Below are 23,035 nucleotides of genomic sequence, written 5' to 3' on the forward strand. Positions count from 1 at the left end.
GAAATTTGACCTCTGCTTTTGATCCAAAGTCAGAACCATTTCATTTTGAAACGCTTGTTCAGGATACTAATACTTTCATTCTCAAATTGTATAACTATGTTATAACATGTCAGAGCAAAGCATATTGTGTTAGCATAAGAACTGGGGAAAAAAAAGTTATTTATTCCATGTTTTAAGTCTGGAGGGGCAACTACTGCTCAAAGAAATCAAAGTGTCTCCTCTTTCGAATGTAAAATGCCCACTTTGACACTTTTAAAATTGTGTATGTAAATGGAGTAGGCAGTGAAAGTCTACTGGACATCCACAGACTTCATCCCATGGTTGACACTATGTAGGGTATCAGCTCCTAACCATATGTATACAGCAGTAGTGCTGAAAAATTATCACAGTCCAAACAACCCTGACTACAATTACAACCCAAACGCAGTGCACGCTGTTCAGTAGAAGTTCACTCTGGAACTGAGCAAGTTAAGATTATTGATACCCAGTAACCTGCCAACATGTTTGCTTCGAGCATGCAAGTAATAAAACGCAAAGTGTCCTACCTTTCCCCCTGGCAAGTAGGCAGGAAAGCCACTATCCAAGTGACACCTTGGTGCTCAGCTCCCTTCCCTCAGGCCCCACACCACCTCTGCTATCAGACTAGAAAAATGCATCAGGATTTTCCAGCTCTACTTTTCTTCCTATCAGCCCATAAGAACCAATTTTCCTCTTTGTTTGCTTTTCACCACCCCCCTGCTTTGTAATCTCTGCTCCCTTCTAGCTATTGCACTATATTTTCAGGTTTATGTTGTGTCCTTTTTCTTCCTTATGCCAGAAAGTTTCTGCTTTTTAACTGCTTTGTTTTTCCTGTAAATAGACAGCTGCCTGAGAAGACTGAAAGCAACAGCAAAGATTTCGCTACATTTCATTTTCTAGCCTAGTATTTTAGCCCAAACTCTTCTCTCAGGTTGTTTACAGGAGACTTAGAGGTAGAGTATACAATGTGGAGGTGCAGGTGGAAAGACAGTACTTCAGGCAGAGTATCAAAGGAAATAGCCAGGAAGAGGAATTTATGATACTGCCATAGTTTGATTTATCCTGTTGAGGATGCTCCTGCTCCCAGCCTCTCTGCCACCCCTCTAAAACAGCAAAAGAGAAGTTGCTCAGCAGCATTGACCTCACTACTCTTAGATACAAGATTTACAACTTCTGGCAGAAGGGTGAAATGACAAGGGCATCTAGAGGTGACAGTTTTTGTTAGGTGTACAACTGGTTGCGGTTAAGTGCAAAACTCATGGGCAACAAGGTGTCGCTTTCCCAGAGCGCACCACGAGACGTGGTGTGCCACCACCACTGCAGTGGGCAGCAGACATTCTGCCAAAGCTCAGCCTCGCTTCCCAAGAGCAGCTGATGTCAGAGCACCTTTGCCCCAGGGTGGGAGCATTGCCTGGGCTGGGGGCTCAGCCATGTGCAGTGGCACCTTGCCCATGCCACCGCCTCCCTCCTCTGCTGGGCTCACCCAGGTGTTTTTCCTGAAGTAGAGTTACAAATGTGGTGACTGTATGAAGCAGATTGTGTGCGCGCCCAGCCTGCCAGGCATTGCCTATATGGCAGGCAGAGACATGTTCTTGAAGGATGCCTACATCTTTAGGAGGCATTGCTTAACCACCTAGCTGCCAATTTTGTGGCTCTCACTTTTACAGAAGAGAAAAAATAGTAAATCAACATTGAAAGAAAACCAATATGCAGCTCTGAATAAGGCAATAGAACTGCATGGAAGAGTCACTATGGGGTTTTGGGGGGGATCAGTACCCTGACTTCATCTGTCCTTCATGAAAAGTAACAGTTATCAGTAGTCTAAGACAACAGTGTACAAACACCTTACCTTTCTGGGCTAAAGGGTAGCAAAAGCTTTGCGTAGCAATAATTGCAACTCTTTCTATATCTGAGATACTTATTTTAACTTGTTCCAGCCAGAAGCACTGCAGTAGCTTAGTGCCTTTACCAACAGAACAAAGACTTGCAATTCTGTAGAAATGCCAGAATCAGAGGGATTAAACTGATCAGAAAACTCTGACAATTGAGTGGCTAATCTGGTCACAAATATTTTCTTATCTTTCCATGGTGTGCATTTGTTTTGCTTTACTATAAAGCAAAAACATAAATAAATTGTTCTAACTGCAATTATCTTTCTTAAAAATGTGAACTCCAGGCCAAACAATCTTCACAGGTACAACACCAACTCCAAGAACACTTGAGTCTAGAAAGGGCAGGTGAAAGCTGAAAGCCCCCATGTCATCAGAACAAAAATAGAAACAGAAGCAGCAGGAGGACATCAAAGTGAGTCTGTGAAAATATTCAGCTGTTTGTGAGATCTTTTTTCTCAGCCCCCAGAAATGGCAGTGGTGTTTCGGCTGTTTAAGAGTTAAAATGCCCTTGTTAGAAATGTGTGTTTATGCAAGTGTATCCTTGAATACCAGCAGGACCCTGTAACACTTTTGTGCTAGTCCCTTCTTCAGCTCTTCTACCATCTGGGAGTACACCAATGAACACAATGAAAGGGTTTGTTGGAAGATATACTCCATCCGCTCTTGAAAACTCATTCTAGCTGGCAATTTTCTGAGCAATTTTGTCTTAAAATAAGGCCTTCCTATCCGAAACAGGCAAAAGGACCCATGTTTTTATGCTTATCTCAAGCAGAGGAAGAGCAGTTGCTTCTATTTACAGTGCTTTGTGTATCAGTCAGCAATGATTTCTGAGAGTCTGACTACTCACAGTGAATGCAGTAATATGGAACTACTGGAAAATGATAGTAAGGGCCTCCCTGCTGTGTGAGAAGTCCACCTGAGTTAATTTAGAGACCAAAAAGAGCCCACCCATGCCAGTACATAGCTCACTGTTGCTTATTAGCAAGATAATTAGCTAAGACAGTGTACAATAATGATGCAGATTTATTACTTTGCTATTAAAGCTAACTCAGTTTAGAGATAACATGACTACCTCTCATATTGCACCATCTAAACACATATCCTGTTGCTGACTGCAGCCAAAGGGAAGATGATGGACTTCATTAGAGATCCAGGACTAAGAGTGCCTCCAGTTTCCTGCCTTCCTAATTTTACTCCCTCACACATTTTCCAGTTTGCAAAAGCGTAAACACTGTCTGTGCTTCACACATAAGGAAATAAACTCCCTTGCTCAGCAGTAAGTTGAACCAAAAGTTTGAATCACCATATCTAGTCTTTCCTTAGCCTGCCACATTAAGTGCTCCAAACTGTGCCTTTGGAAAAAGAGCTGTCACACCTTGACGGTAGCATGAGAAGTCTACTTCCCCCATGACAAATACAACATGTGTTTCTGAGGTATGTGGTTCAAAACATGGGAAAACATTAACAATTATGTTCTCATGTTTTTCTTGATCTGGTAACCCCAAACCACATGAACTGTTGAGTCTCTCTCTTTGGGTGACATTTTCTGAAAGCAATCCCAGAATGTTCAGAAGAACTTCTGGTCTAATCAATAAGGAAATACTTCTCCAATGTTCCTCCTGGCTTGAAGTTAAATACACAGCTAGCACAATAAACAATAAATGTTTATTGCCAGCTCACAGACACCAACAATTATCAGGTTCTTGCTGATAATTTAACACAACAGCCACTGCAGTGCATTCTGCAGCAAGCTGAGGAAGGATAGCTTAAATTCAAAAGAAACAAGGGGGTGGAGGGGAAGAAAATGTAACAGACTCATATTTTGCTTTGTTATCCTTCATACCACCAAGGGAAAGAAGCACAAACCCTGCCGTTCTAGCTCCAGTCTTGCAAAGCAATTTGTACAAGAACTAAAATCTGCCAGGGTGGTGATTCATCTCTGTGTTGTACATAATGAGAATGTTTCTGGGATGAGTTTGCAGAGCTAAACCTGTTTTACATCTCTCTGATTAAAGGGAAATAGCATTATTTTGGAAACAAAACTGAACTCATTTAGGTTTCTCAACCTGATGTTCTTCATCAGGGCATGGTGAACTCTGCTTCACTTCGAAAAGGAACTGCTTTGGCCAGGTTTTTTCATTTTGGTTTGTTTTCCTCAAGAAAGCTTCCACATGAAAATGAGCGTGTCTGCAGCAGAACATGTGTTCTCCTTAGCCTGAATCTTAAGATGGATGGCCCATCAAGCTCATAAACCCACACTTCAGTTTATCAGCCGAAGAGTAACAAGCTGTTGGTGCATATGCAAGCCACTGTCATCCAGGACTCTGGATTCCCCTTGTTATCTGTGCAACACTGAACAGTGCAAAATCCTGTCTGCTGGACTCTGGAACATGCCAACTATGGGGAATTTCTGTGCTCTTTTGAAAACAAGTGAACACTGAAATCTTTGCGAGTGTTTGCTGATCGTGAGCTGGAATTGAAAAATACCAGTATGCATGTGTTTGTATATAGACAGATAAATCAGAAACTATTAAAAGCAGCTTCTTATGAATAAACTGCATGTGCAGACTGAAAGCTATTGACTGAAAATAATTTCAAAGGAAGGCTATACAAATGAAGAACGTCACATGTTAGTCATGGATAATTTATTAACAGAATAAAATGAGGGGAAAAAAAAACAAAGGCATGATTGGATGTGTATTATTCTCTAAGCTTCTGTCTTCATTGCATCTGGAACATTCTTAAAACAACTGCATTCTCTGAATATCTTCCCCATGGGGAGTCAGTACTGGATGTTTTCCCCTGGTTTTGTGTTTTGGGGGGGGCTTGGGGTGTGGTTTTTTGGGGGGGGTTGGGTTGTGGGGTTTTTTTTTTTGTGTGTGTGTGAGTTTATATCATACAGAGTGAAATACAAGGGGTTTTGTCCTTTTTGACATCTTTTTTGGTAACTCCATTCCTTTTCCCCTGGCATAACTTCTTTAGGATGGATATGAATTTCTCATTTAATAGCAGAGTGTTAGCTCACAACATGCAGCTGTTTTCATGTGAGCAGGAACCAGCTTTTATCTTGCCACTGCTTAAGAGACAACCATGGAAACAGAGAATGACCTATTCAGGTTCACACTAAGATAATATCATTGCAAAAGTTTCTCAGTGATTAGTAGCGGGTGCCATATAAATGAGAAAGGATTAGAACTTTAGGACAATTACCCCATAATAAAGATTTCGAATTACAACAGTAAGGAAAAGAAACTTTATGCATAGGCCATCTATCAATAAAACACAGTATATATTAGCAGAAAGCAGTGTCTTCACCAAAGTTTAGTGTTAAAGTGATAGTTCAGTTTGGCTTGGTGGACTAAAACTTCTTCAAAGCAAAAACCTATTAATTCCCCACCACTGACTTCACTTACAAAAATATGCCAGCAAAACCTGTATCCAAGGCTTTATGTACTTCTGCAAACCTTTTCTTTCACTGAGGTAAGCAACTCAGAAGCTATCCCAACTTAAATTTGAGGGGAGGAGCAGTTACATCTTAAGGGAGTGGTTCAAATGCATCTCATCATAAGCCCAGGCATGTACGAGCTTGACTTCGAAGCTGGCTTGTGCAAACCTTGTATTAATGAGGGCTGCTCCCTGATGCTTACTTAGCACTAGGGAAGCAGAAGTGGCAGAGGGCATAGAGCCATCATCAAAGGGAACACCAAGGGAGTAAGTTAGCTATTAAAAATAATGTGCACACAGTGCCTCAAAATTAAAGGTTTGCTCATGAGAGTAGTCAGGGAGTACCCCTATCTTACATTATCTTCAGAAGCAGTTGCACATATTGAGGACACCTTGAGATTAAAGCTTGGTCTTACACACTTTAATACTATAACTTTTTTTTTTCCCCTCCTATTTTTTCCTATTTATTTTAAATTAAAGCAGGATTACTTACACTTGGATGTGTGTATGAGGATTAGGAGGGTCAGGTAAATAAAACAGGTAAGGTATTGATTAATCAGTAGATATACGTAAGCTCAGTTAATCAGAGTAGCAAGATGTACCTGCTCCCTGACTACTCCTGAGTTAAAGGTGGTTTTAAATATTTCATGCAAATTAAACAGAATCAATTTCCATGATAATACAGGCTATGAACTAGGACTTCTATTTAAAAGAGCAGAGTGGAACCTTTCCAAAAAAATCTTTTTAAGTTTTATATTCCCAGGACCATTTGAGGATGAAAAATACTGAGTTTACATCTCATTTCTACATGCACTATGTATTGTTCTCACTCTTGATCCACAGTTTTCATTTGTGAGCAAACTTTGTTCTGAAACCTTGTGAAAGTTGCCTTTTGCACTAGGTATTTGCTTTCTGATAGAGAGCAACTGTGAATCTGAATCTAATTTTCTGTTAGAAGCAAAATTTGTACAATTTGCAAAAGAAAAACCCCAACATACGAGCAGAAATGGTACTTTGTGATCATAAAATACGTCATAAGCTATATTTACTCTTCTCGTGAATGAAATAGCTTTTACAATGCATCCTGAAAGTCTTCATCACTTGCTGTTTATTGCTGATGGGGTTGTTAATGAACTGCACAGAGACTTCTAAATTTGGGGGCTGGTTTGGGTACAGTGCGCATATTAAACATAATAGGTGACATTAGATGTATTCCATTGCAGATTAGTACTTCAGCAGGGCTGTGTGTGATCTGAGGTGTTATTTAGTACCAGGTAGAAAGAAGCCATAAACCTCTGGGATATAAGCTTCTATCCCCACTCTCCAAACTACCCTGAGTTCCTGGGAATTTTTGACTGGTGAGATTTTGTAATGGTACTTGACAAAGAAGAAACATGGCATTGCAACACTCACTGACTGAAGATGTTAAAGGTTGCTCAGAACAATGCAAATTGTCAGTGAGAACTATTATAAAAATGGGGATAAAACAGTGTTTTGAGGGTTTTGTTTGTTTTCCTGTGTAACTCCTTTCCTGCTAAAGTAACCTGACTGTTTAACCCTACAGTGGAATTTAAAATCTATCTTGCAGCCTTTATCACTGTTCAGACTATGGATGATTTATTATAGCCCTGCTGTATCAGATTACCTCAGTAAACTAGAGGAGGAGACGAGGTGAAGAGAAATGAGAGCTTAGCCACAAGTTTCCACACATTTTCAGTATAGACACCACCTCTGTGCGCATGAGTGAATGATATTCTCTTAAGGACTTAAGGGCCTGACAATGCAAAGCATGGAGGATCTTCACAAAGAACTGGCAGTTCATATCTCCTGATGGGAAGATGAGAACCCTCCACACTATTGCTATTTTTCCACACAATTTAACTGCAATTATTAAAGGAAGGTTTTGATAATAAACAGTGGGATGCCATCTGCAATTGCTCTCTGTAGAGTTAATTGGTGAAGAGCATAACTATTATTTAGAAGAGTCTGATTAAATGAATCTGCCACTAAATATATAAAAGGACAAACCCTAAAATTACAAGGGAAAGCATGTTAGCAATTGCAGATGAGGAATGAATATCGCCATGGTAATTCAGTGCTCTGGGCTTGATTTTCTTCTCTTACACCTCTTTAGTAACAACAATGTCTCTTACAAGCTGGGGAAAAAATCAAATTCGTTCTTTCTTTCTTGTGTCAGAGTTCCTTAAACATACTGTTGTGATATTCTCATTACTATATACATTTAATTGAGCTTGTGTTTTCTAGCATTCAAAGTTGAATATTCTACTTTGTGAAGTAATTAACCTTGTCTTATTTCTCACTGGTTAGTCCCAGGTAATGTTACACTTTTAGGAGACTGATGACTTAGGAAATTATGTGCTTCTCTACACACTGTCATTAAAACCACAGGCAACCACCATATAAAAATATAACTGTTTCATGCTATGATGCAGCAGGAACACCAATAAGCTTTTGTTTTCGGTTCACCCTGTGTCAAAGGAGTCAAGGATTGCCCTGTAATACAAGCAGTGCATAGAACTGGGCTCTGTCCTGGGCGCTCTCACATGATTCCTTGGCCTCGTCAGAACCATCCCCAGCCATTGTCTCCCAGCTGCAAGGACACTTTCCCAAATCTACTTGAATTTTAGCAAATCCTGAAAGCTTTTAGGTGCAAAACCTTGGCAGTAAAGGCCCCATGACTTGAGTGGGTTCCTGCTTTAAAAGCACAGTTACTTGTTTGCTTCATTTCTATTCCTATACGCAGACACCGTCAGATGCTGAAGAGCCACCAGGAGACCCTGCTTCTCCTCCAAGGCCCTGCTGAGAGGGGCTGTCTTCCAGCCTGTCCCTCTGGAAACATCCCCATGTCACTCTGCTCACAGCACTTGCTTTGGCTTGAGCCAAGTGAAGGTTTCCGCACACCTGAGATTAAGTGCTGGCTGTCAGATGTCGTGGCAACGTAGGGAAAGTTTTACATAGGCAGTGTGGCAGTGGAAAAACTTGGTGTCTGGTCTGTCCTGTGCCCTGGGTGTGATGAGTCAATGGTCTGCTGGAGAAGTTAGTTTTCCAGAGGCAGAGCTGTGGGACCAGCAGTGTAAGGCCAGTGGCAGGGGTAAGTACCAAGAGAAGTCCTCTGCTGCTTCGAAACTGATCCTGACCACACTGCGTACCTCCCTGTTGTAGCATTAGATGAGGATTTTTAGAAAGTGATTTCTATTTTGTTATTCCTACATAATAATAAATGGTGCTTTATCATAGCAAAAGATTCCCTGGACCCAAAAGCCTGATACAGGCAAACAGGGAAGAAAATCTAGTCATCAGTGGAGTTCTTTTAGGAGACTAAAGCAGAGTATTTCTTTCCCCAATAAGTTATTAACTTTTGAAGCCTTCTTTCACTTACCCTGTAGACATACTCATATTTGAGTATGCTCAAATATTTGCCATATTTTATGTAATTTTTTGCATTATAAGCATACTATACTAGCCATTCTATCTTGTAGTATTCCATTAATATTCATAGACCAAAATAAAACCGGGATAAGCTAGAACATAGTTACCCATTATTTGCCTGGAAGACAAATGCAGGAAGGTGTCCTTTCTAGATGGCAAAATCATTCATCCATCCACTAATCTCCACAGCTGCTAAACCCTCCATACATCCTAGGAAAAGGTTGAAATTACGTACTAGGATGTGAAAATAACTGAAGATCTGAATTCCACTTGTCATGTGGAAATGCCTTTTCCTGATTTTAACACCAAGATCTCTGCACCACACAAATATGCTGGACACTTCAACGTAAATTTAAAGATTTAAGCTTGCAGTTCTTTTGATGGCAGCAACTGCACATGGAAGAGCTGTAGGGCCAGGTTTAATATAAGATGGGACAAGTATACCCACAAGTTTTTCATCCAACTGTGAATCATATTGAGACTAATAAAATAAAATCAGTTATTTTCCTCCAACCAACCCCATACATGTTTAAACATCTTCAAAACCTGCAGTGGAATAAATTACACACTGAAAAAGTGTCTCAGGTCTGCAAGACACACGTTGTTCAAGAGAAGTTATATAGCCAAATATCAAGAAAAACAAAGAAGTACTGGGAATACTGTGCCAGCTTCGTGAAAGGATTTAACTTCTGTGGGTTTTTTGCAAGCTGAGCCATGTTCCAGGCACAGATTCCATATTCTGCTCATTATCTATCAAAAAAGCATTTGTATTTGTAAAGGTTCAAGCATGTTTTAAGCTTGAGACCTTTATTTTATTCCAAGTGCCAGAACGTTGCAGAGCTACTGTTCGAATCTCTCAGTCCCTCAAATTAAACCCCATGCATTTCGAATAAGTGCCATAATGCACTAGATATTTTTCCCTAGAAAGTTCTATTTATTTGAGTTAAATATGCTTGAAAAGCAAAAGACTTGTGCTAAAGTCTAGATGAGTATCATATGGTTAAAGCAGAAGATCTGAAACCTTGGAGAAGATCCACTCCAATGAAACATTCAGCCTTCTTCTCTTCCAATTTAACCGACCTGAATGATGTTGGGTTTTTGTCTCCTGTCTGTGCATGCACCTATGTTAAGCCAAACAGCAGAGATTCAAGGGGAATTACAAACACTGCATGAGGAGAATCTGATTTGAATTTGCACATTATATTGAACAATATGCAAGAACATTACAATTACACCTAATTTTGATAGGTGAAGAAGTCAATAGTGGATTAAAATAGCTACACTGTCCAAGCCATGATAAGAATATTTGCTGGAAGCTGCTGGCGTACACATGGTTATCACATACATCAGTGAAACCGTCCCTGCAGGAAGACTGAATTTCAGAACCTGCCCACCCTCTGGCAGATTAGGCAGGGAAGCTGAGAGTAGAGCTCAGAGAAAACAAGATGGGAACTGTGCAATAGAGAAGGGGAAAGAGAGTGCTCATCTCGGGAAACATGTAAAACACTTCTGTCCTTTCTGTTTACATCATGGCTTTTGTGACGGTGCTCAGGAAGGTGTGTAATTACACTCTGTTTATGCAGCAGTATGTTTAGCTTGGCACAAGACAAAGTCAAACGTCCCACAGAACATGACACTGAATACTTGTTTCCTATGACCTCTCTGGAGTACTGTGGATAAATGTAATCCCAGAATTATTAAAACCCTATGTTTCAGCACTGGGGCAGGTAGAATCAGGCTCACCACAAGACCTGGATGCTCTCAAGTGAGATGCCATCTCATGGCCTGCTCTTTTGGGTGAAATCCAAGACCAAGCATCAGGCACCCGCACCCTGCATGAGGAAAGGCAGGAGCCCCAGAAGGAAAATCCCAACCCCACATCAACTGAGATAGGAAAGCATGGTATGAAAAATGTAGGACAGATTGGACCTGAACATATCCCACCTGTGGAGAGAAGGTGTCTGAAAGAAGGGGCTGGAAAGGGTCAGGACAGTGACATGAGTTTGCATTCTTAACAGTCAGGTCTACAGCCCTCTTATGGGTCAGAGTAATCCACCCCTGCAATGGCCAAGGTCTACATTGTAATGACATAATCTTGCATAGGCAGGAGCCTGGCAGCCTAATCAACTGTCACTCAGCCTATGTACATATTTTTTACATATAGGCTTTACATATTCTCCCATTGGCTAAATGACTTCATTGTCCCAGACATATCTTTCTTTTCCACTTGGAAATTTTATCCAGGAGGATTTTGAGGATTTTAAGGGTTTGCTTGAAGTAAGGTAATGAGCTTGAAGAGGTCAAATGATAGCTGCATGCTCACTGAGAGCACAATGCATATTCTGCGTGTCTGTACTAAGTCCAACATTTCTGTGTTAGAAGTGCTGGACTTATTGTGGATGTGATTCATGGTAACCACAGACATTGAGCAATGGTTCATATAGAGGATGACCTCCCTGGTTTGTCTGTAGATGCTGTCCAGTGAGAAACTGCTTACAACTGCTGAATTTAAGCATGTCAGAACGAGGCAGGATGAGGAAGGAAGTGAAATGCCAAATGATTGTGTAAGACCTGGAAGCAAGTTGAAACTTTTCTTGTATTATCAAGAGAAGTAAGGTAAAACAACTTAGTATTTTCTGTCCAACTAGAGCTGGCATTCATGACACAGGGCCTAACCTGGGGATCAGGAGGAGGGCTCACTTTTCATGGAAACTCCGGATTGAGCAGGCCTTTGCTAAGCATCATCGTCTCTGTCCTGCTCTCCAATGCCATGTACTAAAGGCCAATTTGCTGGCTTGATCCATGCCCATTCATAAAGCTGATGCAAGAGCTCTGAGAGCAGGACTGAGCATGATGCTTAATGGAGATGGTCTTGTCCTGGAGCCCTACACTCACAGAGGCCTGCTACAATTAACTTGTTACAGCTGAATTTTGTGCACAGAAGGTAGAGTTTGATTGAACATGATGAGTTTTCAGGAGCAGTTTTCAAAAACTGTAATAAATGATCCCTGAGATTGTTTCTGCAAGTACTTTTACACTCACTTTAAACAAGAGCAGTTGAGATTCTGAGCCTTAGAGGAAGTTTTCTTCCTTTTAATTTGAATTTGCATAAATTGTAAGAACAGTTGAACGTTCCTCCTGGTTCAGGCTAACTGCCTGACATTCACATTAGCTTGTTTCAGACTACGACAAATAACTGATCTATAGGAAGAGATAAAAAAAGAGAAACAGGCACATCCAGAGTGATCCTTCTTTTGGCCTATTCTCCCAGATTGAGTGGTTTGCATCTTTTCAACCTGAAGATTGCACCTGGGTGAACATGTTTAATAGCATACTTAACCAAAACTCAGTGCAAACAAGAAATCCTTTCATCTTTTAAAGCTTTCTTTCATAATCACAAGGCCACTCTTTCACACGACCCACCTACTGGAGCAGTTTCAGGGCAGCATTCTGCAGCCTGACACTCCCTGGGAATATCTTCCTACCATCTCATGTTTTTAATTCCCCATTTCTTGATGGCATTTAAGACTGTCTTGTCACACTAATTCCAGGCTTAGCCACAGAACTTGCAGTTGGACATTTGATCAGCAGCAGCAGTTAAGTTTTGGAAAGCAGTGATTAGTGAGAAAAAGTTACTAGCTTCTAGTAGAGGAAGAAAACCTTAAGTTCTCTAATATTTTCTGCACTGGTATACTACCACATGTGGGCTTTTGTACTATGCATCTAAAGCAACCAGGTTTATTTCTGCACAGGCCTTTCTCTTCTTCATTCTGTTAGTCAAAAGCCTTGAGGCATTTTAGTGGCAGTCCCTATTGCCCATAACTTCATATATAAATGCCGGACATCGGGTGACACAGTTAGGAGAGCTGAGGGAAGGCGAGCTTTGAGATGTAAACCATTTTTCCAGAGACTGCTCCGCGCCACCCTTGCAGATGCTTACCGTAACCCATGAGGGACTCGCAGGACCATTCCCCACCCTGCTCAGGTCTCCTGCAGCTCTCCCATAACGACGCTTGGTGCACGTAGGGCAAGGTCTGCGACTCCAGCCAGCCCCTGCCCGCCAGCGCAATGATACCGAAGATGACACCTATGCCCAGGAGCAGGGGTAGGATCCATCTGCACCGCGTGTAGTCGAGGCCATACTTCACCATCTTTCAGGGTAGGGGACGCTGGTGGGACGAGGACAGCAGTTTCTGCCACGGACTCAGTGGCACAAAGCAATGGGAGCCTCTGCAAAGCTCCTGGAAGGTGAGCACTGGTACCTATGAGCGCCTGTGCAGATGCTTGAGAAAAGCTTTTTAATCAGGAGAGACACGGCAGGCAAGCAGGCAGGGAGGGAGGGGAAGAGGGAGGGACAGAGGGAGGAAGGGAGCTCCACCTAAATTCAGATGAGTAAGAGCTGCCACTGAGCAATAACCAGTTAAGCTGGGGAGAAGCTTCCAGGCTGGGTTTATCTGTGGGATCCTCTCTGCTCTGCTGACTTGGTAACAAATCTGGTGCTATTTACCCTCAGCACTTAACACTTTCCTTCCTGCCACTCCCTACCAGCAGGAGCATCTCACAGCTGTGTTTACATCTTTCTGTCTCCTAAAGGATTTGCATTATGGCAGGTGAAAACAGAAGACAAAACAGGGAACTATTTGCATTAGAGGGTGGTTGCTTCTGCAACTTGCCACCTGGAGGCTGAAAGCTGCCTCTCTTGGACCGCATTTAAAAATAAAATGATATCTTATTTTTTTGCAATTAAATAAAATCCCCTAACTGCTATAAAGCTGAGGCAATTTAAAGAATATGTGACTGGCCTCCCTCTCCCTTTCTGGACATAGCTGCAGGGAGGGGGAAATAACAAGATTTATCATTAAAAACACAGTATGATCTGTATACAGCCTTCATGGGAGAACAAAAACTGAGCTTTGATTTGACTGTGCCTTACAAACACTCACTGTGCATGACTCTGGCTGTACATGCGCTGCCTGAGGCCTGTCAGAGCCTGCCTGCGGTGTGCTATGGAAGCAGTGCAGAGATGAGCCATCACCTTGCCATGCCCCAGGAGTCCACCCTGATGAGCACAGGACAGAGTTTTCTGTCTGTCAGCTCAGAAGCAATATAACCATGTTCATTGCATTCTTCCATTGAACTACCACGTGCTACAACCTAGTATTTTTGTAGAGCCCAGACACATTTACATCTGGAAACAGCTGCACCTTTTGAGACCAAAGCTGGTTTCTGTGAAGCATGGTTAAGCACAGAGGATGTAAATCATCTTTTGCTCCCATGGTGGATTTTGTCAGGTGGTGCTGTATCTAAGTATCAAACTCACTTACTCACAGAGATTTGCAACTACATTGCAGCTTTCATGGTGAAATGTGACATCTGTAGTAAACTGAAAACTTCACAGCATTTTGCTGAATTAATATTCATAAATCAATAATAGACTAAATAAAAGAAATTAATCATTTACATTGAAGTTTACTCTCCCCACTGTAGAGGGGAGTGGCTGAAGAGGGATCAAACTTGCACAGACCCAAACTGGAACATCCATACTAATGAGTTGCAGCGCTGAGAAGAGGTAGTAGCTCTGTCATGAAAGCAATTTGAATGGGTTAATACGGCACCATGCATTATCTCTAATGAGAGATAGCTTGTTAGCCTAGTGGTAGGTTAGCAGTGGTGTGGCTGCTTCGACTCATTCTCTAGCCGGTACAATTCTGGCTAACCGGAGCATCCTGCCAGCAGCTCCCCCATAATACAGACACAGCCAAAAATGCTTGTGGTTGAGAGAGGCCCTTCAGGGGCATTCAGCAAGTCTCTGTAAGAGCAGGAGACATTTTTACAGGTTTGGCCATTGAATCTGAATGTTGCTGAAAGTGAAAGCTGACTATGAAGACACCTCAGCTGCTGGTTTGGCTTGGAAATAAGGGACAACCTCAAGTATTTTTTGTAAATTTCCCTAAAGTGAACCACCACTTCCTTAGAATGTTATGTATATTTCCTTGTAGTTCACATTGGTGCTATCCACAAATTCAGTTATTGTTAATTTAAATACAATGTTTAAAATTGCAACTACCAGGGCCATGCATGTATTGCAGTGATCATGATATTTTAAAATATTTACTTTAAATAAATTTCTCACCCTTAGTGCAATATGCTGGTACTTGAAAGCTGTCCAAGTCTGTTCACACATCTTCTTTCTGTTGCCACAGCTGAGGTAGAAATGGACACAATAAACTTCAAAAGATCGAGAGGATACGGATTTGGATATTAAATAGCTCAGCCATTTTTAATTTTCTCAGAGAAAATAACCAAATCAAGTTAAAACAATTTTGTAGCTGAAATCCGGTATGAAGTCAGGCACTGCCAGGGATTTGAAAGCAAATGCTTTTGGAGTAAAACAATCCTCTTCCCTGCTTTTTGAATGTTCAACCATGTTTCAGGTAGGCATTTATGACTGAAGGATTTGTCATCAGTTTTGTTAGAACTCACACGTGGATGAATGCTCATTCCCACCAATGTTAGCATTTGTGAGATGATACTACAGAACACATTATCACGCTTGGGAAAGAAAGATGAGTATTGTTCAGTCACCACGGGTGTTTCTGTGTCTTGCCCATCTTTGTCATCCTTAAGTAACTTAGAACTACAAGCAATCTTCTCACTCAGTACAAGGGTAATTTGTGGTATCTGGAACAGCAGAGAGGGAGATGTATTCAAAGGCCATGAAATGAAGCATCTCGTGTAATTCTGATACTCTGTGGCACACAGGGGAAAATGATTGGAAACTTTTGTTAAGGAGTCTGTGATTTGAAGTGATGTCTTACCCTCAATGTGATTTGTCTTTTGAAAGGTACAATTTGGGTGTCTATGTGAAACCAAATGCTTGTTCTCTTTTTCCAGTACCCGTGGTTAGTATCAACACTATCCGTTGAAAATGAAGATACACTATCAATGTAAAAACTCTTAGACTGTAGTGCACTTTCTGCATCTGAAAGTATTCCTAATGAATCTTCATTGCTTCTTGATGTAACCAAGTAAGCATCAGGATATTAATAAAACAAAAAAATTCTATGGCATTAGAGCTAAAAATAAAAATATGCCCTTTCAGCCAAGACATAAATGGTTTTCTTAGTGGAAGAAGAAGCTAACAAATGATCGGCAGCACATTTTCGTCCACCTTTAGTCTGCTGATCTGGTCGACTGTGCTATATAAATGATTGGATTGGCTGTGGTGCACATTCATGACTTCTGCAGCAAGCACATTTTCATTCCATACCACTTATAAACAAGAAGTCCCCTGAGTTTGGTTTTTAAAAGCTTTGCTAAGATTATTTTATGATGTGTTCTCCTGTGTTCTACCTTACATCTAACAAGTCAATTGCTGAGCAACTGAGAAACATTTTCTGCATGAGCTATCATAATCTTACAACTATTATTATAATATTTATTAATCCATTTACAACCATAGGTCCTTTTTTCTCTGATTATGCTAATCTGCCATTTCCCTTTGGACAGGGCTGCACCTTGCCTTGCTACTGGAATATGGCACTGCAGTTACTGTTATAACCACAGCCTATAGATAGGTGCAGCTCAGTCAGTCAAATCCTACCCTGGCTAAACTGTACCTTGCGGTCGCTTTCTGCACCCTGCATCACCTGTGCACCATGCCAATAGTGTTCTCAGTGTGACTAATACTTCCTCCCTAGTAAGCACATGTAGGAAAATACCTTTATTTTTCAGAGTAATCCAAGCTGCAGTTCATTTACATTAATTAGAAGGATACTGGATTTTGTACAGGACCTGACTTCATTGATAAGTAAGAACATCCTCCTACATAAATGAACCCAGTTGAGATCTTGCAGTTTCCCACACATGGGGCTTTTCTCAGAAACTGTCCCATGGTGGCTGAATACCAAGGATCATCCATGATGCTTGTAGTGCATTGTGGTGTAGTACAGACCGAGTTGGTGCTTGATCCTTCTGCCATGTGCCTGGGAGAGCCTTCCTCCATCTGCCTAGCACAGCACAGGAAAGCTCCGCAAAGGTTTGAGACTTCTGTTCACTGGCTGCTGAGCGTGGAGGGTAATTTCCATGGGGTTAAGACTTTTAGCAAGAGCTGTCCAGGGCTGGTTTGCTGTCAGACCTCCAAAGCCTGCCCCATGTGCAGCACTCGCTGACTCTAGTCAGCAAGGCAGGCCTGCCTCGACAAGGCAAACACTTAGGCTTAAAAGGCAGTTTCTTCCTTTACTTAGTGAGACTACACATGCAAAACCAGAAGGTTATCACAAGAGCAAGTTTTAGCAGCTGAGTCAAAAACATGAACCTGCACCCAGGACTGTTATTTATGTGAGGAATTCAGGACCGTATTAGGAAAACACGAATTAAGAAAACACAAAATTAGGAAAGCACAGAAGTCCGTGTACCTGAGCTTGGATTTCTTTTTCAGCCCGTTTGTGCTAAAGGACCAAGGTTTAACCCCCAGTTATTTCTTACAGATGCTCTGTAGAAGTTTGATGAGTTCAGTCAACCTCCAACTCCCCCTCCCCAGACAAATGGCTGAAATCAAGGGTGTCCTGTAAAGCCACTACTCAGTTACCAGCTGGGATGGCTTCTGGACATTTGTAACCATTGATGGGGTCTGTACCTTCTTCAGGCAGCTGCCAGGAGCACAAGCATTCTGGTGAGCACCCATGAAGCGTAGAATCATAGCATGTTGCATACAGGGATTTTATGAAATTGTGTGTTACGGCACAGCCCTGTTCTACATATAGGATAATTTTACCTAAACTACTTGCTTGGGGCCCCAGAACTTCTCTGTGGCATAGATAGACTAACTAACTAGTTATCCTATGGTAGTGGATCATAACAGTAACTCCTTGTAAAACATGTAGTTCAGCTGCCTTAGGAGAGGAATAAGATCTGCCTTACATAGGTAACTCCCAGGTGCCACACCTCTGTTACTTACATTTCCCTGTCAGAGAAATGGCATTCATTCACTGTGCCTTATGGGTCAGTGGGGAACAGCACGAGCTACTTCTTTCAGCACTTTGAGATTTACAGATAAGACATGCATACCAGGCATATCTTTAAGAGTTTCAGCCATGAATTTTCACTTTGAGATTCTCCAGCCAAAAGTAGGGCTTCACTGAAACCAAAAAATTATATGGAACTTCAGTGTCATATGGAATTGATTTGGGAAGCAGGCTGAAATGAAAATGGTGGTCTCCTATGAACATTTTCAACATTTCCTATTGTCTTGATACAAAATGTCAATTATGATTCTCCCAAAAATTATTTTGCAAATTGTTTTGTCCTTCTATTGCAAATCAGAACAGAAATTAAATTTCAATTAATTTCAATTGTCAAAATGAATTGTCAAAATTCATCTCAATAATTTTTTAACAGTAAGATCTGCTTATTTCTTGTCCTATGGGATTACTAATAAAAACAGAGCTTAAAAACAGGCTATTTACTGAAAATGGATTGTAATGGCCACACATCAGCCTCTGCCACAACTATATGCTTTCAAGACCATGGCAGTCAACTAACGTACTTACTTTAATTCATAACCATTTCTCAGGGCAGCACACTGGAGGATGGGAGTTAGATGGCTTTTAGGCTCACAGCTTCATGTGAGTGCTCACTCCAGACCTTTCTGGGCTCTCTCAAACTCAGTGAACACCGAATTCCAATGTGTCCCCTTGATGCTTACCAGTTTTTAATACTTGTAAAATATTCTGTACTCACAAAGATCTCTCTGGAAAAAAGTATGTGTTACCCATGTTCCCATAAATAAATAAAAAGCAGCAGTCACACCAATCCTCCTAGTAAATATTATCCAATCCTGCAAAGATAAATTCATGAAGAATATAATTCATGGAAACATTTATATTTATTATTTATTAATTATATTTATTATATATAATGCATATAGCTTATCATGCATCATTATTTATTTATATTGTTTATACTTATAATATTTGTATTATAAAGCTCTAGATATGCCTGCATGTTTTCTACTACAGTCTTTATGATAAATTCAGCCTTATTAAATTTAGATTTTCAACAATCACAATTAAATAACTTTGGATTATTCTGACAACTCCCAAGTAATTTAAATAGAATTTTATAGAGGCAAAATTTGAGGGCATTGGCTTTTTGCCTGGAATTTCTGGATGTGGAGCTCCACATCCAAGCTGGAGCAGTTTGGCCCACACCTATGGACACCAGGAAACCCCAGACAAAAAACTACTTACTGTACCAGCACAGACCTGTGCTGTGTATGCATCAGACCTATCTTACAAGTATGCTGCACATGCACAGTAAAATCAACATATTCTTGGTTAATGGGACCCACACATATAAACTGCTGCACCTGTGCAGTAATGCTGACATATCCCAGGTGCCATGGATTCATTACACATGGAATTTGCTACTTCTATACAGACATCTATTATGGGAATCACATTCAGAAACTCAATATCCCTATTTTTGGCAAACTTATCCCCCAGATTTGATTATACTTCATTGTATAACAAAGTTGTGAGTACCATGTCCCACGTTCACTGCACTGCTTCACCAATTGGCACTGAAACCCCCTTTTCTGCAGGATGCTGTTCCTGAAGCATCCGCTTCAGAATTGCCAATAAGCTTTGCTGCTCTTCACTGTGAGACCAGTACCTCAGCTCTCTCGACTGCAGTGCATCTCCTAAAGCATATTAGTTTCCACTGATATATGGCTCATCATTAATTCATAGGCGTTCAATGATCTCAGCAACTCTTTTTTTTCATGAGTGGGTAACCTTTCCTTTTAGCATGTGGGTGGTTTTGTTCCTATAGTTCTTATCACCATAACAACCCTCCCCCCCCAAAAAAAGATACCGTGAATGACCTGTTACTACACAGTCTTGATTTATGTATATATTCCAGGTCCAAAGTCCTTAGATGCAGAATGAATCAGGTGAATACTTCTTGGGAATTTTACCTTGTTAAGGAATTGTCTAAAAAAATGAGTCACTTGTTACATCAACTGAAAATACAAAACCCCAGTGGGGTGTGGCAGCTGTTTCCCATATCCATGAGACTGAAGCATTAATCATGCCATTCAGGTTAGCCTGAATTAGCCTTCCCTAGCACCCAGTCGTGCACGTTTTTGATTGCTCACAACTCCCCCTGAGTCAAGAACCAAGTGTGCTTGGAATCTCCTAAACTGCTCCCTCTTCTTCAGGGTTGCATTAGAAGGAGCTACTCTGCAGCCTGAAGTTTGCTGGAGTTGTTCAGTGGATTTTAGCAAGCACAGATTAAGGCTGCAGCTGCATACAGACTGGAAGGTAAATAAGAATACAAATGTTCTTCATGTCAAAAAAATGGGCATTATAGAAACCCTCCCATTATCTTCAAAGCATTTAGGAAAATCTAAAAGGAACAAAAATATTATCCCTAATTGTGTTAAAGTTAAGAGTAATTAAAGGTGGGGGCTGGGGGAGAGGGGGCAAAACCAAAAGAAACCCATGCAAGCTGCCAGCATCCAGGGCTGTAAGTGTGTTTTAAAACCAAGACATTTAAGGAAGAGCACAGCTAAAAAAAACCAGGAAAATAGCGACCCTCTTTCTGGAACTCAGAAGCTGCAGGCTGTTTTAAGACAGTGGTGGCCAGCAGGAGATTTGCTCTCTGTGAAAGCACAGGGCTATATGCAGGCCATGTATGATCCGAGATTAGAAATGGGAAGGTTTCTCATCACAGAAGTGCAGCCTTCCACTGAAAATATCAAGTAAGTACTCTCTTTTTCTCACTATTTAGAGTTCTTGATCAGCATAGGAAAGGTACTTGCACACTTCTGATAAACAAAGAACACACTTCCCACATCTGAGACCCCCTGTAGGCTGTTGCACACTTAAAATGTTTATAGAGTTCCCACTCCAGTTGTGATGCATTTAAAAAGTTTTGACTTCACAAAGACTTCTTTTATGCCTGGCACTTCCAGTGGAAGTGCACAGACGTATTTTACAATGTATAATCAAGTTATTTGACTGGAAAATGAAGTTGTTGCCTCCTGGACATGAGGTCTGTAACTTCATGTTATTAACCTGACACTTCATGAATACTGATATTCATGTTAAGAGGAGGAAAGAATGGCTATTTGCTTGAGTTTATGAAATGAATTTGTGAAGCACAAACACCACCAGCTTTCTACGACCACCAGTTAAACCAGTTTTAATTAAGCCACCACATTTGAAAGGACTGCCACATACATTAGTATCACTTGAGAGTAATTAATGACTATTCGCTATAGCTTTCTCCTGAACATCTTAAACATGTAACATGCTGGCTATGCTTCTACCCCTCCCAGTATAGTCAGAGCCAAGTTTATTTTACATTTGTGTTTTTGACAAGTTATGACAATGCTTATAAAAAATGTACAAAAGACAATTTATGTTAAACCCTATTACCACACTATCCTCCCTCTCATTAGGAAGGTTGTCCATTTTCTTACGTCTTTCCTCCTTCTCAGCTTCAGCTGTGCAAGGATTTTCCATACTTGGGATTCTCTGCTGTGTTTTGAATTCACTAGAAAGCAGGTAAGTAGGTACTATCATTACTCATGATACAGCTAAGGCAACACAGTACTCCCCACCAGCCAGTATTGTACAGAAAAGGGGGGAGGGACACATTAATCACAGGATTCTTTTCTTCAGCAAGAATCATAAATACAGTTGATTATATATGCAACGACTGAGCTTGTAATACAATTCTGAAGCCTGCATACATTTATGCTATGCAAAGTTATAAAATACAGGCCTGTCAGGAACCTTCCGAAGTCACACACCTTTTCTATAACAGAATCATATGCAATACATAGAATTACCAAATTAAAAAAGGTGTTACAAAATGGAAAGCTATATATATATATACACACAACAAATACCGAGCACTGAAAATGCTTAGTTCTAAATGGCTTTAGCTTTACAGTATGCTTGTTAATGCTTTGTAAGTTCTAATTTGTACACATGCATGAATAACATATATCCACACACCCCATCCTAAGTGCTGGGTTCACAATAGTAGGAAGTAAGACCCCAGCTGCTCATTACACAGAGTAACACATAGCATTGGCTTCCCATTCTATCTGTACCCTCCTCAGAATTCTGTCTCTGCTAGAGCTACTTCCCCCATAGCTGGAAGAGGAGCTCCACAAATGAGACTCTTCATTCTTCTTCCCAAGATGAAGAAAGGTCTGGCAAAGACAGACCATCATTAAATCTGCTGTAAGCTGCTGCAGATCCATGACTAATGCAGAGAAGCCTCCAGAATCACTGGCTCCAGAAACACAAGCTAGGAGCCAGCCAGATTACTTTCCAAGATGGTGTCTGTATGAAGTTTGCATATGTAAATTGCTCACAGAACTGCTTTTCTATATTTACCTGTTATCCCTAGTGACTCACAAAGCAGGCCCAAGTTTACTAAACTCTGGAGTACCTACAGTGTGCTTTAGAAAATTTTGGAGGTTTAACACCTATGCCAAGATTTCCCTCCAAAGCACAGCTGGTAATTAAAACACTGCAGTTTAAAAGTAGACAAAGAACAGTGTGTGTTTCTATTCAAAGGTATTTGCTAAATCAGCATCCCTCAAAAAACATGTAGAAAACATACAGTGTAACATCCAAGTTTATTGATTCTGTCTGTGACAACGTAAATTAAATTATATGTGGCTCCATCACAAGTCCTGCAGCAGCCACAAAAACACCAGTAAGTAAGTGTTGCACTAGCCACTGTTACACACACCAGCTCTATGCTTTAGAGATCTTCATCCAACAACGCCAATGGGTGGAAAATAAACTTCGATTTTATTTTCCCCTTAATTCAAATGGGTAATAGTCAACAATAGTCCAGTAACCGGAATAAGAATTGATTCTTAGGCAGTTGGTGACTGTGATAGTCTCAGGGAAGTTCCTTCCTTAGGACTGATTTTGGTAGAAGAAAGAATTTTTTGGAAGGTTGCTTTTTTTTTTTCTAGTTCAATTTAAGGCAATTTTGTCAGAGCTGAAAACAAAATAACCCTCTGATGTGTTGTTTAAAATCCCTCCTCTTCCTTTCTACACTGTATCTTTATTCATAAGCAAGTGTTTGAATAAAATATGGATGACTCAGTTGGGAGGGGAAGGAGCAAGTGAACCAAATAAAATCAACATGAGAATATGTAAATAATACTTCAGGTAAAAGCTATTTGCTTGATGTTT

The 23,035-nt window shown here is 40.8% G+C and overlaps 1 protein-coding gene across 1 annotated transcript in view; it reads right to left on the reverse strand.

Moving 5' to 3' along the window:
* The window catches only part of LOC104409035 (p53 apoptosis effector related to PMP-22-like), a 14,459-nt gene extending 1,391 nt beyond the window's left edge, over positions 1 to 13,068 (reverse strand). Inside the window, exon 1 of the mRNA XM_010018807.1 lies at positions 12,745 to 13,068. Within this exon, the coding sequence (XP_010017109.1) occupies positions 12,745 to 12,955 (211 nt within the window). The 5' untranslated portion in view covers positions 12,956 to 13,068. The remainder of the gene's footprint in view (positions 1 to 12,744) is intronic.
* Between the last annotated feature and the right edge of the window lie 9,967 nt (positions 13,069 to 23,035).

The sequence above is a fragment of the Nestor notabilis genome, unplaced genomic scaffold (assembly GCF_000696875.1).
Source record: "Nestor notabilis isolate BGI_N333 unplaced genomic scaffold, ASM69687v1 scaffold30477, whole genome shotgun sequence".
NCBI lineage: Eukaryota > Metazoa > Chordata > Aves > Psittaciformes > Psittacidae > Nestor > Nestor notabilis.